The sequence below is a fragment of the Pipra filicauda genome, unplaced genomic scaffold (genome assembly GCF_003945595.2).
Source record: "Pipra filicauda isolate LSUMZ 115617 unplaced genomic scaffold, ASM394559v2 scaffold2_size9829703_pilon, whole genome shotgun sequence".
NCBI classification, from domain to species: Eukaryota; Metazoa; Chordata; class Aves; order Passeriformes; family Pipridae; genus Pipra; species Pipra filicauda.
This window is the reverse complement of record NW_024104421.1, coordinates 629,641-650,241: the sequence shown is the minus strand read 5'-3', so window position 1 is coordinate 650,241 and position 20,601 is coordinate 629,641. Positions and strand designations below refer to the sequence as shown.

Genomic DNA, 20,601 nt, shown 5'->3' with positions numbered 1-20,601 from the left:
CTCATCCCTTTGGAATCAGCCCAACTCTCCAGCCTGTCCGGGTCCCTCTGCAGAGCCCTCCTGCCTTCCAGCTGATCGACACTCCCCCCCAGCTTAGTGTCATCTGCAAATTTGCTGATGGTGGACTCAATCCCCTCATCCAGATCATCAGTAAAGATATTAAACAGGACTGGGCCCAACAATGACCCCGGGGGGACACCACTAGTGACCGGCCGCCAGCTGGGTGCAGCCCCGTTCACCAGCACTCTCTGGGCTCAGGTGGGAAGGGACCTTGAAAGGTCTGGACCAACCCCTCCCGGAAAGAGAGTCTAGACAAGATTATCAGCCCACTGTCCAGTTGTAGAAATACATCCCTGCTGCCTTCCTTTGAATATCAGTGTTTCCAGGAACAAGTGGCTGTGCTGGCAGCCTGGTAAAGATCCACCAGCTACTGCTGACTGCAAGCATTGCTCAGCACACATGAGGTTGGGTGCTAGATTGAGTTTTATTTATTTACTGACTTTTAAGGTCTTGGCAGCCAAAGATCAGAAAGGCAAGTTCAAACTCATTAATAAATGTTAAGTTCTAGGGGGTTGCATTTTGGTTCTCCCCCCATCCCCTAACATTTATGTGTATAACAACTTAAATATAAACCAAACATCATTCATGTCCTTCATCTTTATTTTTTTTCTGATTAAATCTTGACAGTGCCTAAAGCTCAGTATTTCATCCATCGTTTAACTGAGAACTTTGCAAAACTTGGAATTAATTTAATTAAAAAGAGTCATTCTCTTTAGAGTGATTTTTCTGGGGGAAGTCTCAATATGTACTGAAACCTTTGCAGTTAGTGGAGTACAATAAATTGTTCCCAGTGTGACACCAAATAAAGAGCAGGTCCCAAGTAGCAATTGCAGAACTGAACAAAAAGCTAGAATGAAACAACCCATGTCCCTGGGTGGCCCTATGAAATCCATAAAGGACATTAGGCATAGCTTAAACTGTTGGGCTTTATCACCTAGGCACTAAATTAAGCCTAGCAACTAAAAAAGGAGGAGCTTGGTTGAAGCAGGTCTGTCCAGCCACATCACTATTATTAAAGTGCATCTTGCATAACTAAACATGCAGCCACTGGGCCAGTTACTACTGAAAAAAAATAGCTTAAACCCCCACTGCACATTTAATAATAGATATTTTGTCAGTAGTTGTAATTTAGTTACGATCACATCAAGTCCAAGTGGGAGTCTATACTTGCAAAAATTCCTTCCTGGAACCAATGTGCAGGACAGTGTAAAGAGGAGCAGACAGGAAGTGACCAGGACCTGTATTCCCCAAGAAGACTTTCATTAAGCAAATGTAGTAATTGCCTATTACGAATCCCATCGGGATCTGGGACTGCCATTCAAAATGGCATCTTGTACCATCTACCACCTCAGCTAGACACCTCAGCCTGAACCACAGGCTCCTTCCAGGGAAGGCTGCTGCAGGTGACCCCTGCCAGTGCTGCTGCGTTATCCTTCCTGGGAGTGCACTCAGCCCACCGGTCCTGTTGGAGCTGGGATGGGATGCACCAGTGCAGCTCTACAAGTGGAAAGCTGAAGTGAAAAACAGTTAAAAAGCTGCTCTCACCTGACATCTCATCATGCAAAGCGTGATGGAGGGGAACTTATGGGGGGAAAAAAGAAAAAAACAAAGGATAAGGCATCCATCTTGCTGTGTATTTGCAGCCCATATTCCAGGTGGTGAGAGCTCTGAGCATCCTGTATCCTAAAACTGTTCATCTGAGCCAGCTGGACAGAGCTGTGGCAGGTACTCACTGGTGTGAGCAGTGGAGTGGTGCCAGTGGGATGGCAACAGGCTGCCTGACTGCTTGTAAACATTCACCTGAGCACATGGTTTGAGGAAGCAGAGGCTTTCCTGACCCTGGTCATGACTCAGCCCGCCCAAGGCTGGAGGAGCTTTTGGCAGGTAAGGCCACACCTTCCCATGAAGGCATCCTGGCTCCCGTGGCGGCTCATGGGCTGAGCTGAGGGAGATGCCCAGAAATGAGCCATAGGGAAACTGGGCTCTGGTAACCACAGCAGGTGGAATGGGTGGTTTGGGGAAGGGAGCTACGAGGCAGGCATGGGATTTAACATGTTTTTCTTGCCTTTAAAAAGGCTCCCTCACGTTCCAGTGAACGCAGCGCTATCTTAAAATGTGGCCTTCCCTGTGCTGCTGAGGCTGTTACAGCCCTGTTTTCATATGCTCATCTACACAAAAAGTGTTTGCCAACACCAACCCACTTGCTTTTGTTGCTGCACTTCTACACAGATTAAGCTGCCCGTCAGTATTTTGACAAGATCAACACAAAATCTTAATAGGGAATTGCGTTTATCCCTCATTTCTGGTAATCCCGAGAAAACAATTTTACTTTGTATCAAAACTATACAAAATGGAAATGAGGTTTTGTTCAATCAAAATAATCTTCTATATCGACATCTGGGTTCAGGAGATCTTCACCGTAGGCTGAAAGATCCATCTGATTTAAAATTAAGTTTTCAAAGGTTTCTTCCAAGTCCGTTTCACCGATCAGCACAGCTCCCACCATTCGGCCGTTCTGCATCACTACCTTCACGTACTCCTGTCCCTTGGTACATCTCAGCATCAGTTCGTGTTCTGAGCCCAAGCCCTGAGCATTGTACTTCCCCAAAACCACCACCTAACAGAAGGAAAAGGAGAAAGGAAAAGCGCTCATAAGAACATTGCAGTGGCTTTTAGTATTTCTGCTGCCAGCAGTTCTAGGCCTAAAAAGACAGATGTAAACAGGGAAGTATTTGTCCTTAGGGACCCTCCCACAACAAAACCCACAACAGACTCAAAACTCTTCACCTTGAAATATCATACACAAAACCCCACAGTAAACGAGTTATCATGCTGAACTGTGTTGAATTTATCCATGAGCAGAACCTTAATGAAATGGAATATATACAGGGACACAAGGCAGATCACTTGTCATTCACCAACTGCTATTTGTAACGTATCTGTAAAGATTTTAGCTCTTTTCAGTTTCTGCACTCAAGGTTAGTACGAATGGAGACAATCTGAGCTAACATTACTTACTATGTAAAGAAAACTGTTTTGTCAATATTAAAGCACCTGCTCAGTGTTAACAAGTGAATATAAACTAGCAATATGTGTTACCCAGTGGTTTAAGACCATTAGACTGACTTTACCTTGTAATTGAAAAATTTTGTAACATGAGCAAATAGTTCAAAGCTGAAATCCATTTCAATAGATTCCCCCAAAGTATCTGCTGCCATGCATTTTGCTGCATACCATCCCATCTGCCGAGCTTGAGTCCACAGTCTCATCTAGAGAAGAAAATGGGAAAGATTTAAATCACAAGACACGTGTGACTGTGCACAGGCTGACACTCGCTGCTCTCCTCAGTGCTCACTGCGTGTTTCTGGGATGCTTGGGAGGGCTGGACAGCTCAGCTTCCTGCCACCCAGATAAAGTTACCTGTCATCAACACACCCAGGATTAGCTACTTGCCTAGACTTTCCCTTCTGGGAGTGTGTCACAGTGTGTGATTTGCTCTGTGGGTCAGACTGTCTCAGACACTCGTAGGGTTGGACGTACCTGGTGCCACACAGGGCTCGGCTCCCAGGCTGCCGTGCAGATGTCTCCAGCTGCGTACACATCTGGCACCGACGTGTGCATGTGTTCATCTACTTTGAGTCCTCCATCTTCTCCTACAGCAAACTGAAGTACTTGCACAGGTCAGCAATGAGAGAAGTAATAATTTTAACTGTCATTCAATTCATCCACATTAAGCGATCATCTCCTTTGTTACTTTATTATTTAACATGAGACTATCCCAAATGGCAAGACCTCCACAGAAGGTACAGAGCATAAAGATTATTTCTAGAACACAGCACAGGTTTTTAAAATACTATTACTCATACCTAGGCAGGGAAGTGACAGAGCTTGCCAAATTTCAAATCACACTACATGTGTTATGGGGACACCCAGTCTTAAGATTTCATTTCATATTTTTGCCAAGGTGAGAAAATACCAATGCAAAAACCTAATTCCTGATCTATCCTTATAATGCAGGCCTGGAAATCTCTCATGGCTCAACATCAGATCTATGTTTTCAGCATTTTCTTCTGCTTTAATCAGAGCATAGCATTTTACTTCCTAATCAGACAGAACCACTAAACACTAAATACCCCAACATACTGGTTTTGTCTGGGATAATTTTCTTAGTAGTAGCTGGTATGGGGCTGTTTTTTGGATTTGTGATGAGAACAGTGTTAATAACCCAGGGATGTTTTAGTTGTTGCTGAGTAGAGCTTACCCAAGACCTTTTCTGTTTCTCCTGCTGCCCTGTCAGCTCGAAGGCTGGGGCTGCACAAGAAATTGGGATCGGAAGCAGCTGGGGCAGCTGACCCCACTGACCAAAGGGGGACCCCAAGCCACATGATGTCCTCAGCAAGAGAAGCTGGGGGAAGGAGGAGGAAAGGGGGACATTAATAATTATGGCACTTGTCTTCCCAAGTAACTGTCATGCCTGTAAACCCTGCCTTCCTGGGAATGGCTGAACATCTCCCTGCTGATGGAAAACAGTGAATGAAATTTTTTTGGTTGTGTGCACAGCTTTTGCTTTACCTAAATTGTCTTTATCTGAAAGTGAGATTTCTCACTTTTAACTCTTGTGCCTCTGTTTCCCCTCCCCTCTGTGGGGACCCAGCAAGCAGCTGGGTGGGGCTGAGCTGCTGGCCGAGGTTAAACTGGACACCGAACATGGACACAGAATGATCCAAAGGCTGAAAATTCTCATGGCAGCTACAAACTCTGGAATCATCATCCACGTTTGGATGTTGATTCAATGTGACTTCCCTTGGTGAATATGAGCACTGCTATAGCTCAGTGTCCCAGATGAAGAATACTGGAAATAACTGCTTCCTTCCCAGGAGAAGATGTTAAGATTCGTAAGATAAGAATACGCTGCAGAATTAACACAAAAATTATTCTACTTTTTTGCCACATCAGCCAATTATACAAGTGTTTATTTGTATAGGCTTAGTTTAACAGCTTATACTGCATATGTACTGTGTATATACACATGGGGAGCAACATAATAAGCCAAGACCAGAAATGAAATACATTTTTCTCATGCTGGATGTTTCAATATCAACATACCTGCCTCATTTTGAGATGCTGCACAATATTCAAAACCTTTAGCAATCTGTATTTCACGTCAGAACAGAAACATAGAAAAAGCATAAAGCTTCTATCACCTTACTTAAAAAGAAACTTAAGCTCCAGAAGAAATCAGTATACTTACATTATTGCCATCCAGGAATGGTTTGACATTTGGCACTACTCCAGTTGCACTGACAATGAAATCGCATCCGTAAATTTTTCCATTAGTTAATTCCACATATACAGGCCACAGCACTGAAAAAGGGGAAAATTTTGCCCTGAGAATGTAACCAACAGAAATTATTTTATTTATTATGTCTTATAATAAGATATGAAATAAAAAGAAAAAAAACATCTTTTGAGATAACTGTTTAGGTAGAGAAAAGGAAAAATTAAAAAAAAATAATCAGAGGTTACCTATAACATTTCTTACCTTCACTCAGGATTAGAGGAAAAAAAACCATTTTGGAGCTTAGCTCCAACTCCCACTATTAAGACTCTGGAATTTTCCTAAATCAAAGCCCTTATTTGTAGGGAGAAAATACTGTGTCCTCTGGGATGTTCTCTGAAGTATGCAATTGCCAAATATTCTTTTACATGTAAATTTACAGATGCACAGGAGACGCCTCAAAAGCAAAAAACATCAGAGATTTGACTTCCTAGAATCTCATGCTGTAAGTAACTGGCTATTAAAATGTATTTAAAATATTAATTTTCATTCAGTGGAATTTATAGACAGAATTATTCATGAAACAAGGAATATTTTCTTCTAGTTTCAAGGTTTACTTCAGTTTTCAAACAAAATGTTGGTAGTTTTTTTTCTTCTGTTCTAACTAGACTATTAAAATGTGACTTTACTGGACTGGAACAAGGAGGGAATGTTCTGCATACAGGATTTCAGTGACTTTATGGAAAAAGGGTCTGACCCATGAAGTTTTGTAATTTAACTGTAGCCCATAAATTTGATACTGTAAGTTGCTAGACCCCCATTTATAGAGATAAAGGATTTATGTTCCAAATCTGTATTTGCTTGCAAACAAGATCAAACATGCTCCAGCACTGCTTTATCTTCAACACATTATTTTTAATCAGCACTGGCACTTACCCTGATCTGGTTCTACATTTTTCTCTTCTTTAGGAAAAGTCAGAGAAGTCCTCTGCAGTTGTATAAATTCTTGCTGTAAGTGTATGTTCTTCACTTCACATAATATTTCAATATGTACTTTGTGAGAAAACTAAAGAAAGACAAAGTTGTAAACATAATGATTAGCAATAACAAGATTTTTAATAGCAAGTATACCTTCACCTAAGTTGACATTACTAAACTGGAAAAAAACCCCACCATATATCCCATCCTAAAGCATGACACATTAGCCAGGTTCCCACACTTTTTCCTCTTTTTGGCACAGATCTAACCATGGCCAATGGCAATTTACCTGCTTTTTCAGATACATGATTTTTCTGGCATGCCAGAAAACATATTCAAGTTCCCCTGAGCTTACGGGAAGAGAATTCAAAACTTATCAGAACAGAAAAAAGTAAATTCATCTTTTCTATTTTTCAGGATTGCAAATAAGTAATTTTTCTATCATGAGTGAAATTTGGCTAACAATATTAAGTTTATGGTCTAAAAGCCATAAAAACATATTCTACTCCATCAACCTGTGTTTCAACCACTTACCTCTATTCTGAGCTCAAAACAGAAGGTGGAGTTCCCTGGTTTTTGAACTATTTTGTGGATTCTGGCCTTGAACTGCTTTATTCTCCACTACAGAAACATTTCCACAGCCTTCAACAGCCAAACCACCACCAACTAAGCTGCTGAATATCCTAAACATCCTTTAGTTGGTGTTCTAAAGCCACTTCTGTAGAATCTATGACTGATCACCTTTAAAAGGTCACTTCTAAAAATGCAAACCAGATGCAAATACCTGACAGCTAAGAAATTAATAAATAAAAAAATGGATTAAAAATATGCAATGTGAGGATTTTTACTTTTTTTCAAACATGAAACTCTTCACAATGCCCATGTCCACTACTGATTTTGCATTTTGTTATCTGCTGTGACAGGAGGCTGATGTTCAATCCTACTGTTCCATTTTGCACATAAGAAAATGTGTATGTGGCAGCTAAAAATCAGGACAATAGAAGTACCACTGCTTCTGATTAAAGCTAGGATTGACACCAGTCCTATGGAAATATGCAAGCCAACATTTAAGTTTCAGTCTGAAGAGTAACTTGCTAAAACTATGCCAGTGGATCCAGCTAACCACCTTTTTCCTGAAGCAGAAAATTTTACTTTATGTGTGTTAATGTATTTTGCTGTTTACTTCTTACAGGAGAACCAGTTCAAGCACATTTTATTTTTATTTTTATAATAACCCTGAATGTGACATTTTGTGTTCTGTCCTCACCCAGTTAAAGCAATATTCAAATGAATGTGTAAGCAAGACTGTTCCACACCTCTTTAGTCCCTTTAAGATGTAAGCCCTCGTGCCAGTCAGGGCCTAAGGCACTGCCCAGTTTGTCAGATGCTGCTGTAGGTCTTTCTTTTTCCTGGCTTCCTGAAGGAAACAGATGGAGCATATCAGATTTAGTGTGCATACCTGCTTGCCCACAGAATTCACAACAAGGATTCTTAATTAATAGAAATACCATTGGGCTGCCAAAAGAGAAGACAAAAGTGTAATATCCAAAAAAACCCACAATCATTTGCAGACAAATCAGACTCCAGACCAGTATTTTTAACACCTTTCAACTTCATATCTCTCATTACTTCACTGTCTCTGAAACAACCATGCCCCTGTTATGTGCCTGCACTATCAGCCAGCCAGCCCCCAACTGCAGCAGCTTGAGTTCCACTGTAGACACTCTTTTGTAGCTTAATATCACTCATATTTAAACTGATGTCTGCTTGCTAGCAAATGTGCACTTCCACTGCACAAAACATTACTAAATTAACTGATTTCAGGACTCTCTTTAACATCAAATGCTGCTGCTGCAGTGTTAGGAGTCTAAAGCACCACACCTTCCACTGTGTACTTGGTTCTTTTACACTCGATCGGAGTCTCTCGATTCTCAGCAGTCAGCTTTGGAATGAGAAATTCAGCTGCTCCTGCATCAAAAAAAGTGTTCCCAATGGCTTTGTCTTTGATAGCCCAGATGACTTCACAGCCTTGAATTTCATACCTGTGGACATTTAAACAAGGGATAAAGTGAGAGACGACCTGAAAAGCAACATGTTTAGAAGTGTGTCAAGTTCCCTTCCAGAAGCCAGAACTAAAGGGATCCAAGACTTTTAAACCCATCAAATCCACTTCTAAATGTTTACATAAGGAACCCATTAAAAAAAAAAATCTCTTCAAGTTGACAGGTCATACTTTCTCACCAGCACAACCTTGACTGAACCAGGGCAGGGGGTGAGAGGAGGTAGATAAAATTTATAATAATAATACTATTTAGTATTTCCTGCTCCCCATAATGTAAAAGAAGTTCTGGCATTTTTGCCAGGCTGCCCACTGCTAAAACCAGGCATGTGGATCTCATTTGTACTATATGGAACGTGAACTGCATATTCTTGATATCTGTGTGTCAAAGCTTCTTTGGAAGCTTTCCTAATTGTGTCATTAAACACCACTGGTTTATGTGACAGTAAGCACCACTATACTAAGAAAAAAATAACTGTAATCAGTTTTGCTACTAAATGCTTTAAGAGCTACAATTTTGAAAGTCAACCTTCTCCCAAACTCATGTTCACTAGAATTAACATTGCATTATTAAAGATTTTATTTAAATATGTATCATTCAAAATCTTAGTTGTTTACTTACACTAATTCAAGGGCAATCCCACCATTTCCTACCACGACTATTCTCTCAGCTTGAGCCAAATTCTTCTGAAAAGCCTGCATTAAGAAAGGAAAAATGTCAGTTACAACTTCAATCATGTTCCTTCACACCAATAAATTATACCCTTTTCAATTTTTTCTTGCTCTTACTCTTATTTTGATTTTCTCAGTCTAATGCTACACACATAGGCTGAGATCTGTAACAGAAGCTCGTGAAACCTGTGAAGGGATGAAGTAACTGATACAGCCTTACAAGCCTCAAATTGAGACAGGAATTAAATAATTACATTTAAGATGACTAGACAGAGCTTTTAGAAGTATCCTGGATTGTATTCCCTGTCCTACTGTTCCTTCAGTAGCTTTTCACTGTAAGAAGCAGCCCTTTGTACCATGTACCAGACACACCTTCCCAGGGAAGTTTCTACAGGTGCCTACTTCCTCTTTATATTTTCAGATTGGATTCTGCCTGAAGGGTGAAAGAATATAATTTGTTCTATATTATCGTGTTAGAAATACTGTGTATGAACCATCTATAAACTTAACAAATTTAGTGGCTAAATAATTTATTAAATGGTATTAATAACGCTATTTTTCTGCTACTGAAAATGTTCCTATTTAAGGATGTATAATAACAAACATCATCTTCTGTTTCTTCATTTTACTCCACAATGATCTTTAGTATTTTTGCACCAGATGCAGGACCACATTAAACACTTTTAAGTCCAGAACACACTTACCTGTGCACTGTCAGTATCCCGGATTCCTAATACATATGGGTTTCCTTCAAAAATTAATTTTGGTTTTGCTCCAGCACACAAGCAAAGTTTTTCATACACATATTCCTTCCCATCTTCGGTGAAAATTTTCTGTTAAAAATTAAGAAAAAAGAAAAATCAATTCATTTAAGAGAATTTCCCTAAATCAAGACACCTAAGAGAACTTCAGCTTTCTTTTTTCTTAATGTCAGAGTAATTTGCACATATTAAAAGCTGTAACTGGCTTCTTAATGAGCAAGCCTTCATACAGCCACTGATTGTGTGACATTTATTTGCAGCACACTCACCACAGACCTAAGTATATGACCAATAAAATGGCAAGTACACAGTGCACTCCGAGAAAGACCAAGTTTACCACTTGGTGGCACTTTGTACTCACTAGCTGTGCTAAAAGAAAACTATGTTTTCCGTGTGACAAATGTCCCCCTGGCCCCAGTGACAGAAGCAGATTACTATATACTAGCAATTAAGAATCTCATTCTCAACATTTCAACAGCAGTCAGCCTGTGTTAACCAGGCACAGGCTAGGACACAGTTTAGAAAGACTGCAAATTCTGTTCTTTGCTGAAGAAAAAGGGAAGGCTCTAAAGCTATGTCATTCTGAAAAAAATAAAATCTTAAATGTAACTATTTTATGACCTTACTTCTTGTTTTACAAACTAGAAGCTACATAGTGGTTTTGCACAAAGAGAGTTTTTAAAGGTTTTGGGCAAAAGAACCTCCAATTACACAAATTATTTACATCCACAGAGACCTAAGCTAAAACACCATCACAATAACCATGTAAGAATATAATTAGATTCAGAACATTATTAGAATCCAACTGGAACCATATCTCTGAGATTTAAAGTGAGCGAAACCAGTTTTGGATCTGAATGTGAGTTTCTGATAAATGCTGAGGTGAAAAGTAACGTTGACACAGATGCTAATGAGGATCTGCACATGCTGTACACTGCTCATACTTCCAATGTATTTCCTGCTAAAAGAAAGGAAGAAAATGTGGAAATGCTGGTTCCTCCAAAATTTTTTTTTTTTTTGGTATCACGAAGTTGTTAACATTTTGGTTTCTGTGGCAAGAAACAGTAATTTAGGAATAAGAAACATCTCCAGTCAAGGGTTATAGAAGTTTTCACATTCCTATATTGATAGACAGTATTGGTTTCATTGCCTGTTTTCCCTGCTATTCCAATCAGATATTCAATGCAGTATCTCTAAGGTGTCAGAGATTTAAATCTAAAAGATACGGTTTCTTAATTAACAAGTAATTTTTGATGGGACAGTTTGGTCCCCTGTACATATTTCTACTTGAAAAACAGTGTAAGCAACAAGTGAATTAAAGTTAGGAAGTATTTTCTTTTAATTTTGGTAACTTAACACTTCAGTAACCAGAATGTTCTCACCCAGAATTTTTCTCACCCAAAACACTCAACTGCTTCCAAAATTATTTTTTATACGAATAATTTGAAAAACTACATAAAAAGAAAATATTAGCTTACATGTTCATCACTTTTCAATTGTTTTACTCCAGACTGTATAACTTTAATATTGGGGTATCGTTTTTCTAATATGGAACTTGGTTGCTCTTCTACATCAAATTCCTCAAGTGTTTTGGAGACCTGTAGGAAAAAGACAGGTGTTTAAGAATATGGACCATTTATCCCTCTCTTTTTCTAAAGCTTGTAACAGAATGTGTTATGTTCATTTCCAGTAAAGAAGTTTTCACAGGGTAAAGCCCATACTGCCTGAAAACATGTTATCATGTTACTGCTAAAAGTTCCTTTTTCTATACAGAATATTCTTACGCCTATTCCTGGTTAAAAAGTCAAAGTACTACAGGGAATTTTAACCCTAAGGATAGAGATTAAGTTCTTTCAGAGTGGGGAAGAGAGCAGTGTTTTCCAAGATCTGAGTACCTCTGCAAAACTAGCCTAATGAACCTACTAGCCAGAAATCTGAATCACGCAGGGATTTTATTTTCTTTTTCAATCCAGCAAGAAAGAGGTCACTGAATCACCAGCTGCTGGAGACATAGATGAACCTCAAGGCAACTTCCCAGAAGGCTATCCCTTCTTTTGCTGCTTTGTCAGAAGTCTGAGTCTGTCCCAGGTTCAAACACACTGCTGTATATGAGAACCATGGGCAAGACCAAGACACCATTTCAGTGCTTAAAATGGAGCAGCCACTACTAAAGCAGTGAAATAAAACTTCAGTAGCTCTGAAAACACTTCAACCATGTAAGTACCCAGTTCAACCTTTACTCGAATGGTGTGAATACACTCACCAGTTACTAATGATTCTGAATCACTATAAAATAGCTCATCAGTCCTACTGACACCACTGCAATCACATTAATGGGGAAATAATTCAAAGTCACGGGCATTTTCAGAACTGGGTTCTAAATTATCTGTAGATATAAACTTTGAAGAGGTCTTGCCATAAGAAAAATCAAGTCTCTCTTACCTGTTTGAAATTAGTTACAGCTTTTATAACTGGGGAAGCTGTCATTAAAAAAATGTCTTCTGAGGGGAATTCCGTGGCCAGCTTGTAAAGAAACAGAAAAGTGATGAGAGTCACCATCAGATTTTGACTTTAAGACAATAAAACTACTGATGAAAAGTAATATGTGTTAATGCATTACTTTAGTCTTGTAAAATCCTATTGTATAAATATGACTTCAAGTTTGTGGAAATGAAGAGAATTTGGAGACCAAGTATTTCAATTAATTCACACACAAATACACCTTCAAGAACTGCAGCCATGGTGTAAAGGACTACTTTATTCCCACAGTATTCCAAAGGCCAACCTGTGGAACAGACTATGATCACGTGGTGTCTGGAGACACCAAGTTGCTGGACGCACATTTTTCTTATTGCACAGCAGTGACTAATTGTTTATAGGTTTTTGAAAGATGAAATGCTGATTTCTACTGGGTATTTTAAATGTTATTTAACAGATTATCACCTTCAGGGTGCTACTAAGTAACACAAGACTTCTAAGGCCCCAAGCCAAAAACAGAGTTCCCCTTTTAAACTCAGCAAATTTACAGGTAACAAATTTACAGCCAAGCAATGCTGTCAATCAGAGGGAAGGGATGTGATCCAGAGGGAAGGGGTGCTATCCAGAGGAACCCTGACATCACCAAAGATGATATATTCGAAACACAGTCTTTACACTGTTCTGCACTTTAGCAGATAAAATATTCTTCACTGAACTAATACACACACCATTTCATTCCACATTACAGGTACAAAATTACCTCCAGTTACTGTTACCTAAAAGACATCAAGAACCTTGAAACCAAGAAACAGGACTAATTTACTTTTAGAGGTTTTGCTCACAGGGAGCTGAAGAGAACTGGACAAGCTCCACAGGTGTATGGCCTTAAAAAACTGATCGAGTAAAAACTGAGCAGTATTTTTATAAAAAGGAGAGCAGCACAGCAGCCTTCACCTTGGCTGCAGCAGAGTCCTTTGTGGCTATGAGGAATAGATCCTGCAGGGCTCCTGCACCTCCCTGAGCTCTGGACCAGCACACAGAACGCCAGCTTTCTGCATCTGTGAAGTTTTAGCCTGCTTCTTATGGAGCAATTGTAAGCTACTTCAAAATAACCCTATCGGGCTGTTCGTAGCACAGTTTGAACCTCTTAAGAAGTACTTCTACACAGATAAATACGATTATACTACAACCGGAGCTGGGTTTGGCTTTCGGCTTTTTTTCAACTGGGACAAAATACCTGTAAGAAATGAGGGTGGCAGGTAGGCCACAATATGGAACAACTGTATAAACAAGAATACTTATGCAGTCACTATGTAACTCTAGCGAACTGTTTCTACGGGAGAGCACAAGGTGAGTCTGTGAGGGGCATTTATATCTCTGAGTAACCGCAGGCACCCGGGCGGTCCCGTCAGCAGCGCACCCCGGTTCCACCAGGGCACGGCCGGCCCAGGCTGCTGCACGGGGTCGGTGGGGGCCCCGAAGTTCCGCTACGGGGCCGGGGAGCCTCCGCACCGCGGGTTTCTTGGGGACAATTCCCGCCTGGAGCCGAGCGGGGTCGGCGCCCGCAGGGACAACATTCCGGCCGCGCCCGAGGGGCCTCGCGCCCGCCGCGCTCGCGGGCCAGGCGAAGAGGGGGAAGGCGGCGGCTTGTGCGCACGCGCGCGGCGGGGACGGCGCGGCCCCGGCCCCTTTTACCTTCTCGGCGCAGGTGACCCCCGCGATGCCGCCGCCCACCACCGCGAACCGGCTCCGCGCCGCGGCCCCGCCGGCCCCCGCCATCTCCCCGCCCGCTCCCGGGAGAAAACAAGGCAGCTGTTTGTCCCGGCCACGTCCTCGCCGGGGCGCGGCGGCAGAGCCTGTGGCACGGCGGCCGGTAGCACCCAAAAGTCCTCCGCTCCCGCGGAGCCGGGGCGGGTGGGGCGGCGGTGACTCACCGCTCACGGACCCGCCCCGAAACCAGGCTTTCTGCTCATTTCCTATGTATTTCTGTATTGATTTTAAATAATAATAACAGTGACAACAATAATAATAGTTTCTCCCTTTGACGGGGCGAGGACTTCGCGGTCCTGAGCGCTGGAGGATTTTGGTGGACTTTGTCATGGGACCAAAGAGAACTGGTAGCTAATAGCTACGATAAAAATTAAAGGCAGAACTATACATTCAGGCCTTTAGTCCTTCCCTAACAAGCAATCACGGGCAAAACCCCCACGGAAGTGTGAGAGTCTACGTTTTCTCCACACATACACACCCCCCACCCCATCAACTTTGGACGCAATACTAGAAGTATAATGTAGACCACGATGTGAAGGTCTAGATTGGATATGAGGACAAATTTTTTCAGGGAAGGGGTGTTCGAGCACTGGAAGAGGCTGCCCAGGGAGTCACCAGCCCTGGAGGTGTTGAAGAGACGAGTGGATGTGGCACTTGGGGACGTGGTTCAGTGGTGGGCTTGGCAGTGCTGTGTCAGTGGTTGGACTTGGTGGTCTTAGAGGACTTTTGCATCCAAGAGGATTCTGTGATTCTATGATTCCGTTGAGCTGATATGTCTGAAATGCTCCTCTCCCTACCTGTATAGCCCTCCCTTCACAAGGAATAACCTTTGGGTCTCTGTTGCTGCCCAGAAAGGGCACAGTGCCTGGGTTTGGTGGTGGTGAATCCACAGTTTTCTCTTTAGTCATTGAAACAAATTACTTTTCTCTTTGTTTTTGAGAAGAGGATAAAAAGTGTGGTACTGTAACATGAGAAGTGTGTCAAAGTATGGAAATAAATTTAAATGTGACATACTGCCCAGCAGTGCCTGTAGTTTGAGATTAGCTGCTTAAAATTGCTTTGGGCTTTTGCAGCCTGGTTTACCTTCGAGTTTTCAGCATATTAGTAAGTATGATTGTCACTGTAATGCTGACCTTCAGTGATTTTTTTTTTCCTTGGAGGCAGGGATTAGGTATGAAAGATAATGCTACTAATTGCTTACACTACACAAGATGATGCTATTTTATGGCCAAAGACATTCCTGTAGTTATTCAGGGCATCAATCACAGCCTTCAAAACTGTTGCTTCCTGATGTCAGTTAGTTACAAATACTTTCATTTTGTATTTTTTTTTAAGAAGTGACTTTTCCCCTTGCATTGAAGGTAATTGAAGTCCAGACAATTGCTGGCCATTTTGGTCATAAACTAAATTCTCTTCTCCAGACACATCCCCTTCCTCTGTAAATTGCCTGAGTAAGTGACCTGACCTAAATGGTGCAAGAAATTGGATAGACTTGCGTCATCAAATGCAAGAATACCATCCAAGGATTTTATTCTGCAGTATATGATAAATGATGGGAGAAAGTCTCATTTTGCTTAGAGTGAGTGTTTGCTTGTGCAAACTAAGGAAAGTTGTTACTGCCTCCATTCACAAAAATATGTGAAAAGCCATTTTGGATACGATGGAGCAAAATAAGGCCTTGAAAATATTTGCTCATAATTAGTGTGCCTTCTTAGTTCCTAACTGACTGCAGGGAGATGCTCAGTGCAGGTCTGTAAAAACTTTTCCAGATTAATAGTGTCTAATTTGTGTAGGGGATGTAATGACCTTGGCTTTAGTAACAGTTACCCATTGCAAATTCATTCCTGGCACTTCTTACCAAGGGTAGTGCATGTGCATTGGAACGGGGCAGCAGAGGTTGTGAGACCATGAGAGCAGGTGGTAGTCATTGAGTAGGTTTTATTTTTTATTAAGCAAGAACTCTTATTATTCTCTGAGGAACTCTGAAAATCACTGTGCACCCAATGTAGTGCCTATGGCACTTACAACAATGTGTGCATAACCTTCAATGCATGACTTTGCTTATCTGGCACTCACAATCTAAATATAAATATGACTGTCACCCCAAACTCCAGTACCCAAATCCTTGCTGCAGTCCATAGATGGAGCAGCTATTGACCTGGGAGAGTCCTTGCAGAAATTCTGGAACAAATCTTCTTGTCTGTAAAGCACAATAGTTTTTCTGTGAAGGGAAAATCCCCACTTGCACAGTTACAGGTTGACTGTGTCTCTAGTACCCTGCATCCTCTGCTAAATGGCAGAGCATGGACTGCTGGACCATGGCTCTGTTGTGAGAAGCCAACCATTGCCTGCCAGTGGTAATGCACTTTGTATTTCTATGAACCTTCCCTTCCTGAAAGTGTTTTTGGGCACCTTGGATGAATGTAGGCCTCTGTTTGTTTGGGCCAGGATGGTAAGTTTTGTCTGGGAATATGAGTAATGTATCACTCATGAACAATGAATTAATGTACAAAAAAAGCCCTTATAGCGATACATGCCATAAGGAATTCTTTGTCTTTCACTGCCTTCCATTTCTCAAGCAGATGGAAAAATTGCTCAGACGTTGAGAGCAGAGGGAGGCATGAGGTCCCAATCCACTGATTAAATGATAAAGATGAACAGAAAATTACACACTATTTGATTGGCCTTTGGAAGGGTATCAGAGAAGTAACGAGGTCTTAAAAGAGCACAAAACATTTTACAGGATGAGTGATATTAAAGGTTCCAGGAATATTTTTTTTCTCAGTTTGTATCTGATTCACATAAAGATGGAAGATGTAATATTATCATTGTGGCTAATCTGAATGTTTTTTAAAACTACAGATTTACTTCTGGAAAAAACACCTGAATGTTTTGGCACCAGGATGTGCCAGTTCATTATGATCCCAGTAAGAAAAACACTCAGACTCTACAAAGTATCGCTTAAAGTGGCATTTATTGTAGCTAACACTGTAATAAAAAAGAGGATAATGTAGGCAGTTTCACATCCCTCCAGATGCTGGGAGCCCTGAGTTGTGCAGCACTGGATGAGTCTCCAGCGAGGCAGACCATGTAGATCACGTCAGTGGAAAGGTTACCCAGCACTGTGGTATTTTGAGCTCTTATGGGATTTTCCTACAAGAAAACATTTCTATTCATCATTTCTACTGTCAAACAAAAAGGATATTCTCGTGAGAACTCCTTGCTGCACTCGTAGATGAAGGCAAGGCCATGCAGGCGGTGCAATCACTTGTGCTGAGTGGGAGCTGATGACAGACTCCTCGTTACAATTAGCTGGATAAGTTCATCCTGTGGCCAAGGGAATGTGTGCAGCATGGCATGGCCTGAGGGGAGGCCAGGCTGTATGTGCAGCACTGTACAGCACAGCACAGGCTTGGGCCATCCCAGGTCAGCTGTTTTGTGGATCACTAACTCCTCGATGTACAATGATCTTCCGGCCAGGATAACTAACTTCCACCCCTTGATCCACACACAGTTGACCTTTCTAACAGATACAATAAGTTGCAGATTATACCAGTAAATATTTTTGGCTATTAGAAACATTACTTTACAAAAAACAATTACTAAAATTAACAATACAAGAGTAATAAAACAAATACTGATTGTGAAAACAAATGTAAGATAACAGTCACCTTGGAGCTAGGACCATCAGAGAGGTCCTGCCATCAGGTTCCACCCCTAGTCCCATGTCCCCTAAGACACAGTGGTGCAAATTTCACCAAACAGTCCAAATATGTGATGTAGGAGATGAAGAGGAGCTTTGGTGCTGCTGGAGGGCGGAGATGTCCAGCACTTCATGATCACTGATACACAGCAAGCAGAGATCAAGAGCAACACTGTGAGGCTCCACACAACAGTTCTGCATGAGAGAGAAAACAAAGACCTTTTGTTATATACAGCATAAGTTCAGACATGTAATGAGGGATGTCTGCCTGCTCCTTTAGGATTAAGTCCATGTGTCCCTGTTACACCCTTGTCTAGAAGCTCCAAGCTCTTTGATTCTTCGATACCTTGACTTCATGTCCGGAGAAAAATTACACATTTTTCTGTAAGAGATTTCTTTACATTTGGTGAGAAAATAGGCATTTTGGCAAGAAATAACATGCAGCTTCCCAAAAACATTACAACAGATTACTGAGGCTAGCAAGCATTGCTATAGCAAGGGAACATGTGTGTGGATGAGTTTCCCTTGATGAGCCTGGTGTTTGCACTTGCCTCTGACTCTTAAGGGCTCACTACGCTCTGTCATCATAGAAACATCCTGGACTGTACCTCATAGTGCTGTTGTCCCAGCAGAAGACTCTAGGATAAAGGTAAAGTCCTGGAAGCGTGCTTTACTATTCAAATTCTTTGCAACCCCTTATGCATAACTGTTGGCCAGTTATGGAGAGTGTGAGAGGGGAGCTGTGCATGCACCTCTTAATAAGGCATTGCTTCATCCCATTGGATCAACTCCTCTGGGGTGATAGGTATGTAATATACCCTGTGCCCTTCATGCTTGGCTACCCACTGTTGGGCCATTTGGCCTCTAAAATTAAGTCCATTGTCTAACTGGATGCAGGCAGGTGAGCCTATCCACTGGCTAAGGAACCACAGGCCTTTCAGACTTCCTCTCAGGTCAGGAGGTGCAGCTAGGGGCACAGCAACATAGCTGGTGTATGTACCTACCATCAACAGCATGTTCTGTAATCCCTGTGCTTTTCATAAAGGTCCTGTATAATCTGTCTGTCTGAGACAGAGCATCAGGAGATAAAATAACACTCCTAATCCGAGTGGGCAGATCTGCTGCAGCACTATGCTCCCTCTCTTCCCCAGCACCTGGAGTGATGTAAGAATCAAAACCTGTGGGTCAAACCCACAGGTTTGAATGCCCATATCTTTTTTGCCTTCTGCTTCCATAAGTCCTGATACCACAATGGTTTCTCATGTACTGTCCAGTTGTCCACTTGTCACTTACTAATCCCTATGGCCCATGATTTCTACACTGCCCAGCACTCTGCACTTGTATTGTCCCCCTTCCCTCTTTGCTGCAGACTCCAAGGTGCCATATCATCACCTGATACTAGGACTAACAAACGTTTGTGGGGTTGGCTGGTACCTAATACAACAACATGGGAGATATCGTGTTTAGACTGTCCAAAAATGGCTTTTTCATCATCTCTCCATGATGATTGATTCTTCTGTTTTGTTAAATTATTTGGGGTGTTTTGGCCCAGGACAATGATGATTCTTTTTAGATCCCAACAAGAAAGGCACTAAGACGAACACAACAGGAAGAAATCATAACCCAAAAAGGTAATAGCAACTTATAAAATCTTATGTTTTGTCTGATGCTGAGATGATACACCATCAGATGGACCTCTGACTAGAGCACTACATATCTATATCTATCTATATCTTCATCTGTATATCTACCTATGTAGAGAGCAAAATATATATACCAAGGAGTGTAAAAATATCCCTGTACTTTTTATTTATACCTAGATACACTTTATATAATGTATATACATATGTATATATAAAGATATGTAACATATATAATATACATGTCTATAAAAGTGTTGGTATAAAACATGCTTTAATAAGAGCTAATGAAATTAGTAGCTGAGGTTTAAATACCAATGGGAAGGAACTAAATAAAAGTAAAAAGTGGGAGTGGGACTGCCACTTCACAAAGTTGCTGAACAGGCTTGAGCATGGCTGGGGAGGGGGACAATCAAGAGGGCAGGGAGTGTCACAAAGGTGGGGTGTTGATGCATGTGTTGTATGGGAACAACACGTGAACATTTGTCTGGGAAAGTAATACCACTATGGCCCAAGACATTTGTCTGGACACTGTACAAAATATTTGTCATTTTGAAACACAGCCTGATTAAACTCCTGCAACTGTACTTGTATATGTTGGAAATGGATGTGTTTGTATACAAACCTGTCGGGGGGGCGGGGGGGGGGAGATGGGGACACGCACAGCAGGTCTGTCAGTAGCCTGGCACTTATCAACAAAGCAATCAACACCAACCAGATTATGGTATACCCCTGTGTGGTAGTTTGGTCTAGGCCTTCCTTGGTGACCAGTTTGTAACCAAGGAAGGGCCCAGATTTACCCAGTATTCCCTACGATTTTTACGTAAGCCGGGCTATAAGAAGAAAGGAGGAGAGGCCTTCGCTCTCTTTCCTTCTGGCAGCTTGGAGGTGCAGGTTCCCTGCTGTTGAGTCTGTCATGTTGGGGAGTGAGGCCTGGTAAGGCCTTGTCGACCTTGGGAGACGGAGGTTGCCGGCGATCGTTCCAGCGTGACTCTCTGTTGTCCCAAGGAGAGTAGTAAGATAGTTCTTTTCCTAATTTCTTTTAGTTGCTAGATATTGGGCTACTAATCGGGATATATATATACTTTGTTTTGGTTTTGTTTCTTTTCCCTTCCCCCTTCCCTTTCCCTTGTGAAATTGTATATATGTTTCAACTGTATATAACTGTAACATAAGTGTAAATATATTTATATATATATATA

The 20,601-nt window shown here is 41.5% G+C and overlaps 1 protein-coding gene across 5 annotated transcripts; it reads right to left on the bottom strand.

Annotated features, from left to right (window-relative positions):
- Window positions 1-472: 472 nt before the first annotated feature.
- Window positions 473-17,739, bottom strand: PYROXD1 (pyridine nucleotide-disulphide oxidoreductase domain 1). Of its 5 annotated transcripts, none has more exons than XM_039383162.1 (12): window positions 17,728-17,739; window positions 12,251-12,331; window positions 11,287-11,406; window positions 9,752-9,880; window positions 8,998-9,071; window positions 8,198-8,358; window positions 7,633-7,733; window positions 6,275-6,404; window positions 5,312-5,424; window positions 3,601-3,723; window positions 3,192-3,329; window positions 473-2,677 (listed from the first exon to the last, which is right to left on the bottom strand). In XM_039383162.1, exons 2-12 carry the CDS (start codon window positions 12,293-12,295, stop codon window positions 2,429-2,431), a joined length of 1,383 nt encoding a protein of 460 aa, XP_039239096.1. In that variant the 5' UTR covers window positions 12,296-12,331; window positions 17,728-17,739; the 3' UTR covers window positions 473-2,428. The 5 variants fall into 5 exon arrangements, with proteins under 5 accessions (XP_039239096.1, XP_027582483.1, XP_039239095.1 ...); XM_027726682.2 differs by lacking the exon at window positions 17,728-17,739 and adding an exon at window positions 13,982-14,110; XM_039383161.1 differs by lacking the exon at window positions 17,728-17,739 and adding an exon at window positions 13,524-13,784.
- Window positions 17,740-20,601: the final 2,862 nt, after the last annotated feature.

Excerpts from the sequence above, each read along its gene's own strand:
- PYROXD1 (XM_027726682.2), bottom strand. The coding sequence starts at position 14,065 with ATGGCGGGGGCCGGCGGGGCCGCGGCGCGGAGCCGGTTCGCGGTGGTG. Across the intron at positions 11,407-12,250 it reads CTGTAACTAATTTCAAACAG|GTCTCCAAAACACTTGAGGA; the intron begins GTAAGAGAGACT and ends TTTTTCCTACAG. Across the intron at positions 5,425-6,274 it reads AAATGTAGAACCAGATCAGG|TGCTGTGGCCTGTATATGTG; the intron begins GTAAGTGCCAGT and ends CCCCTTTTTCAG.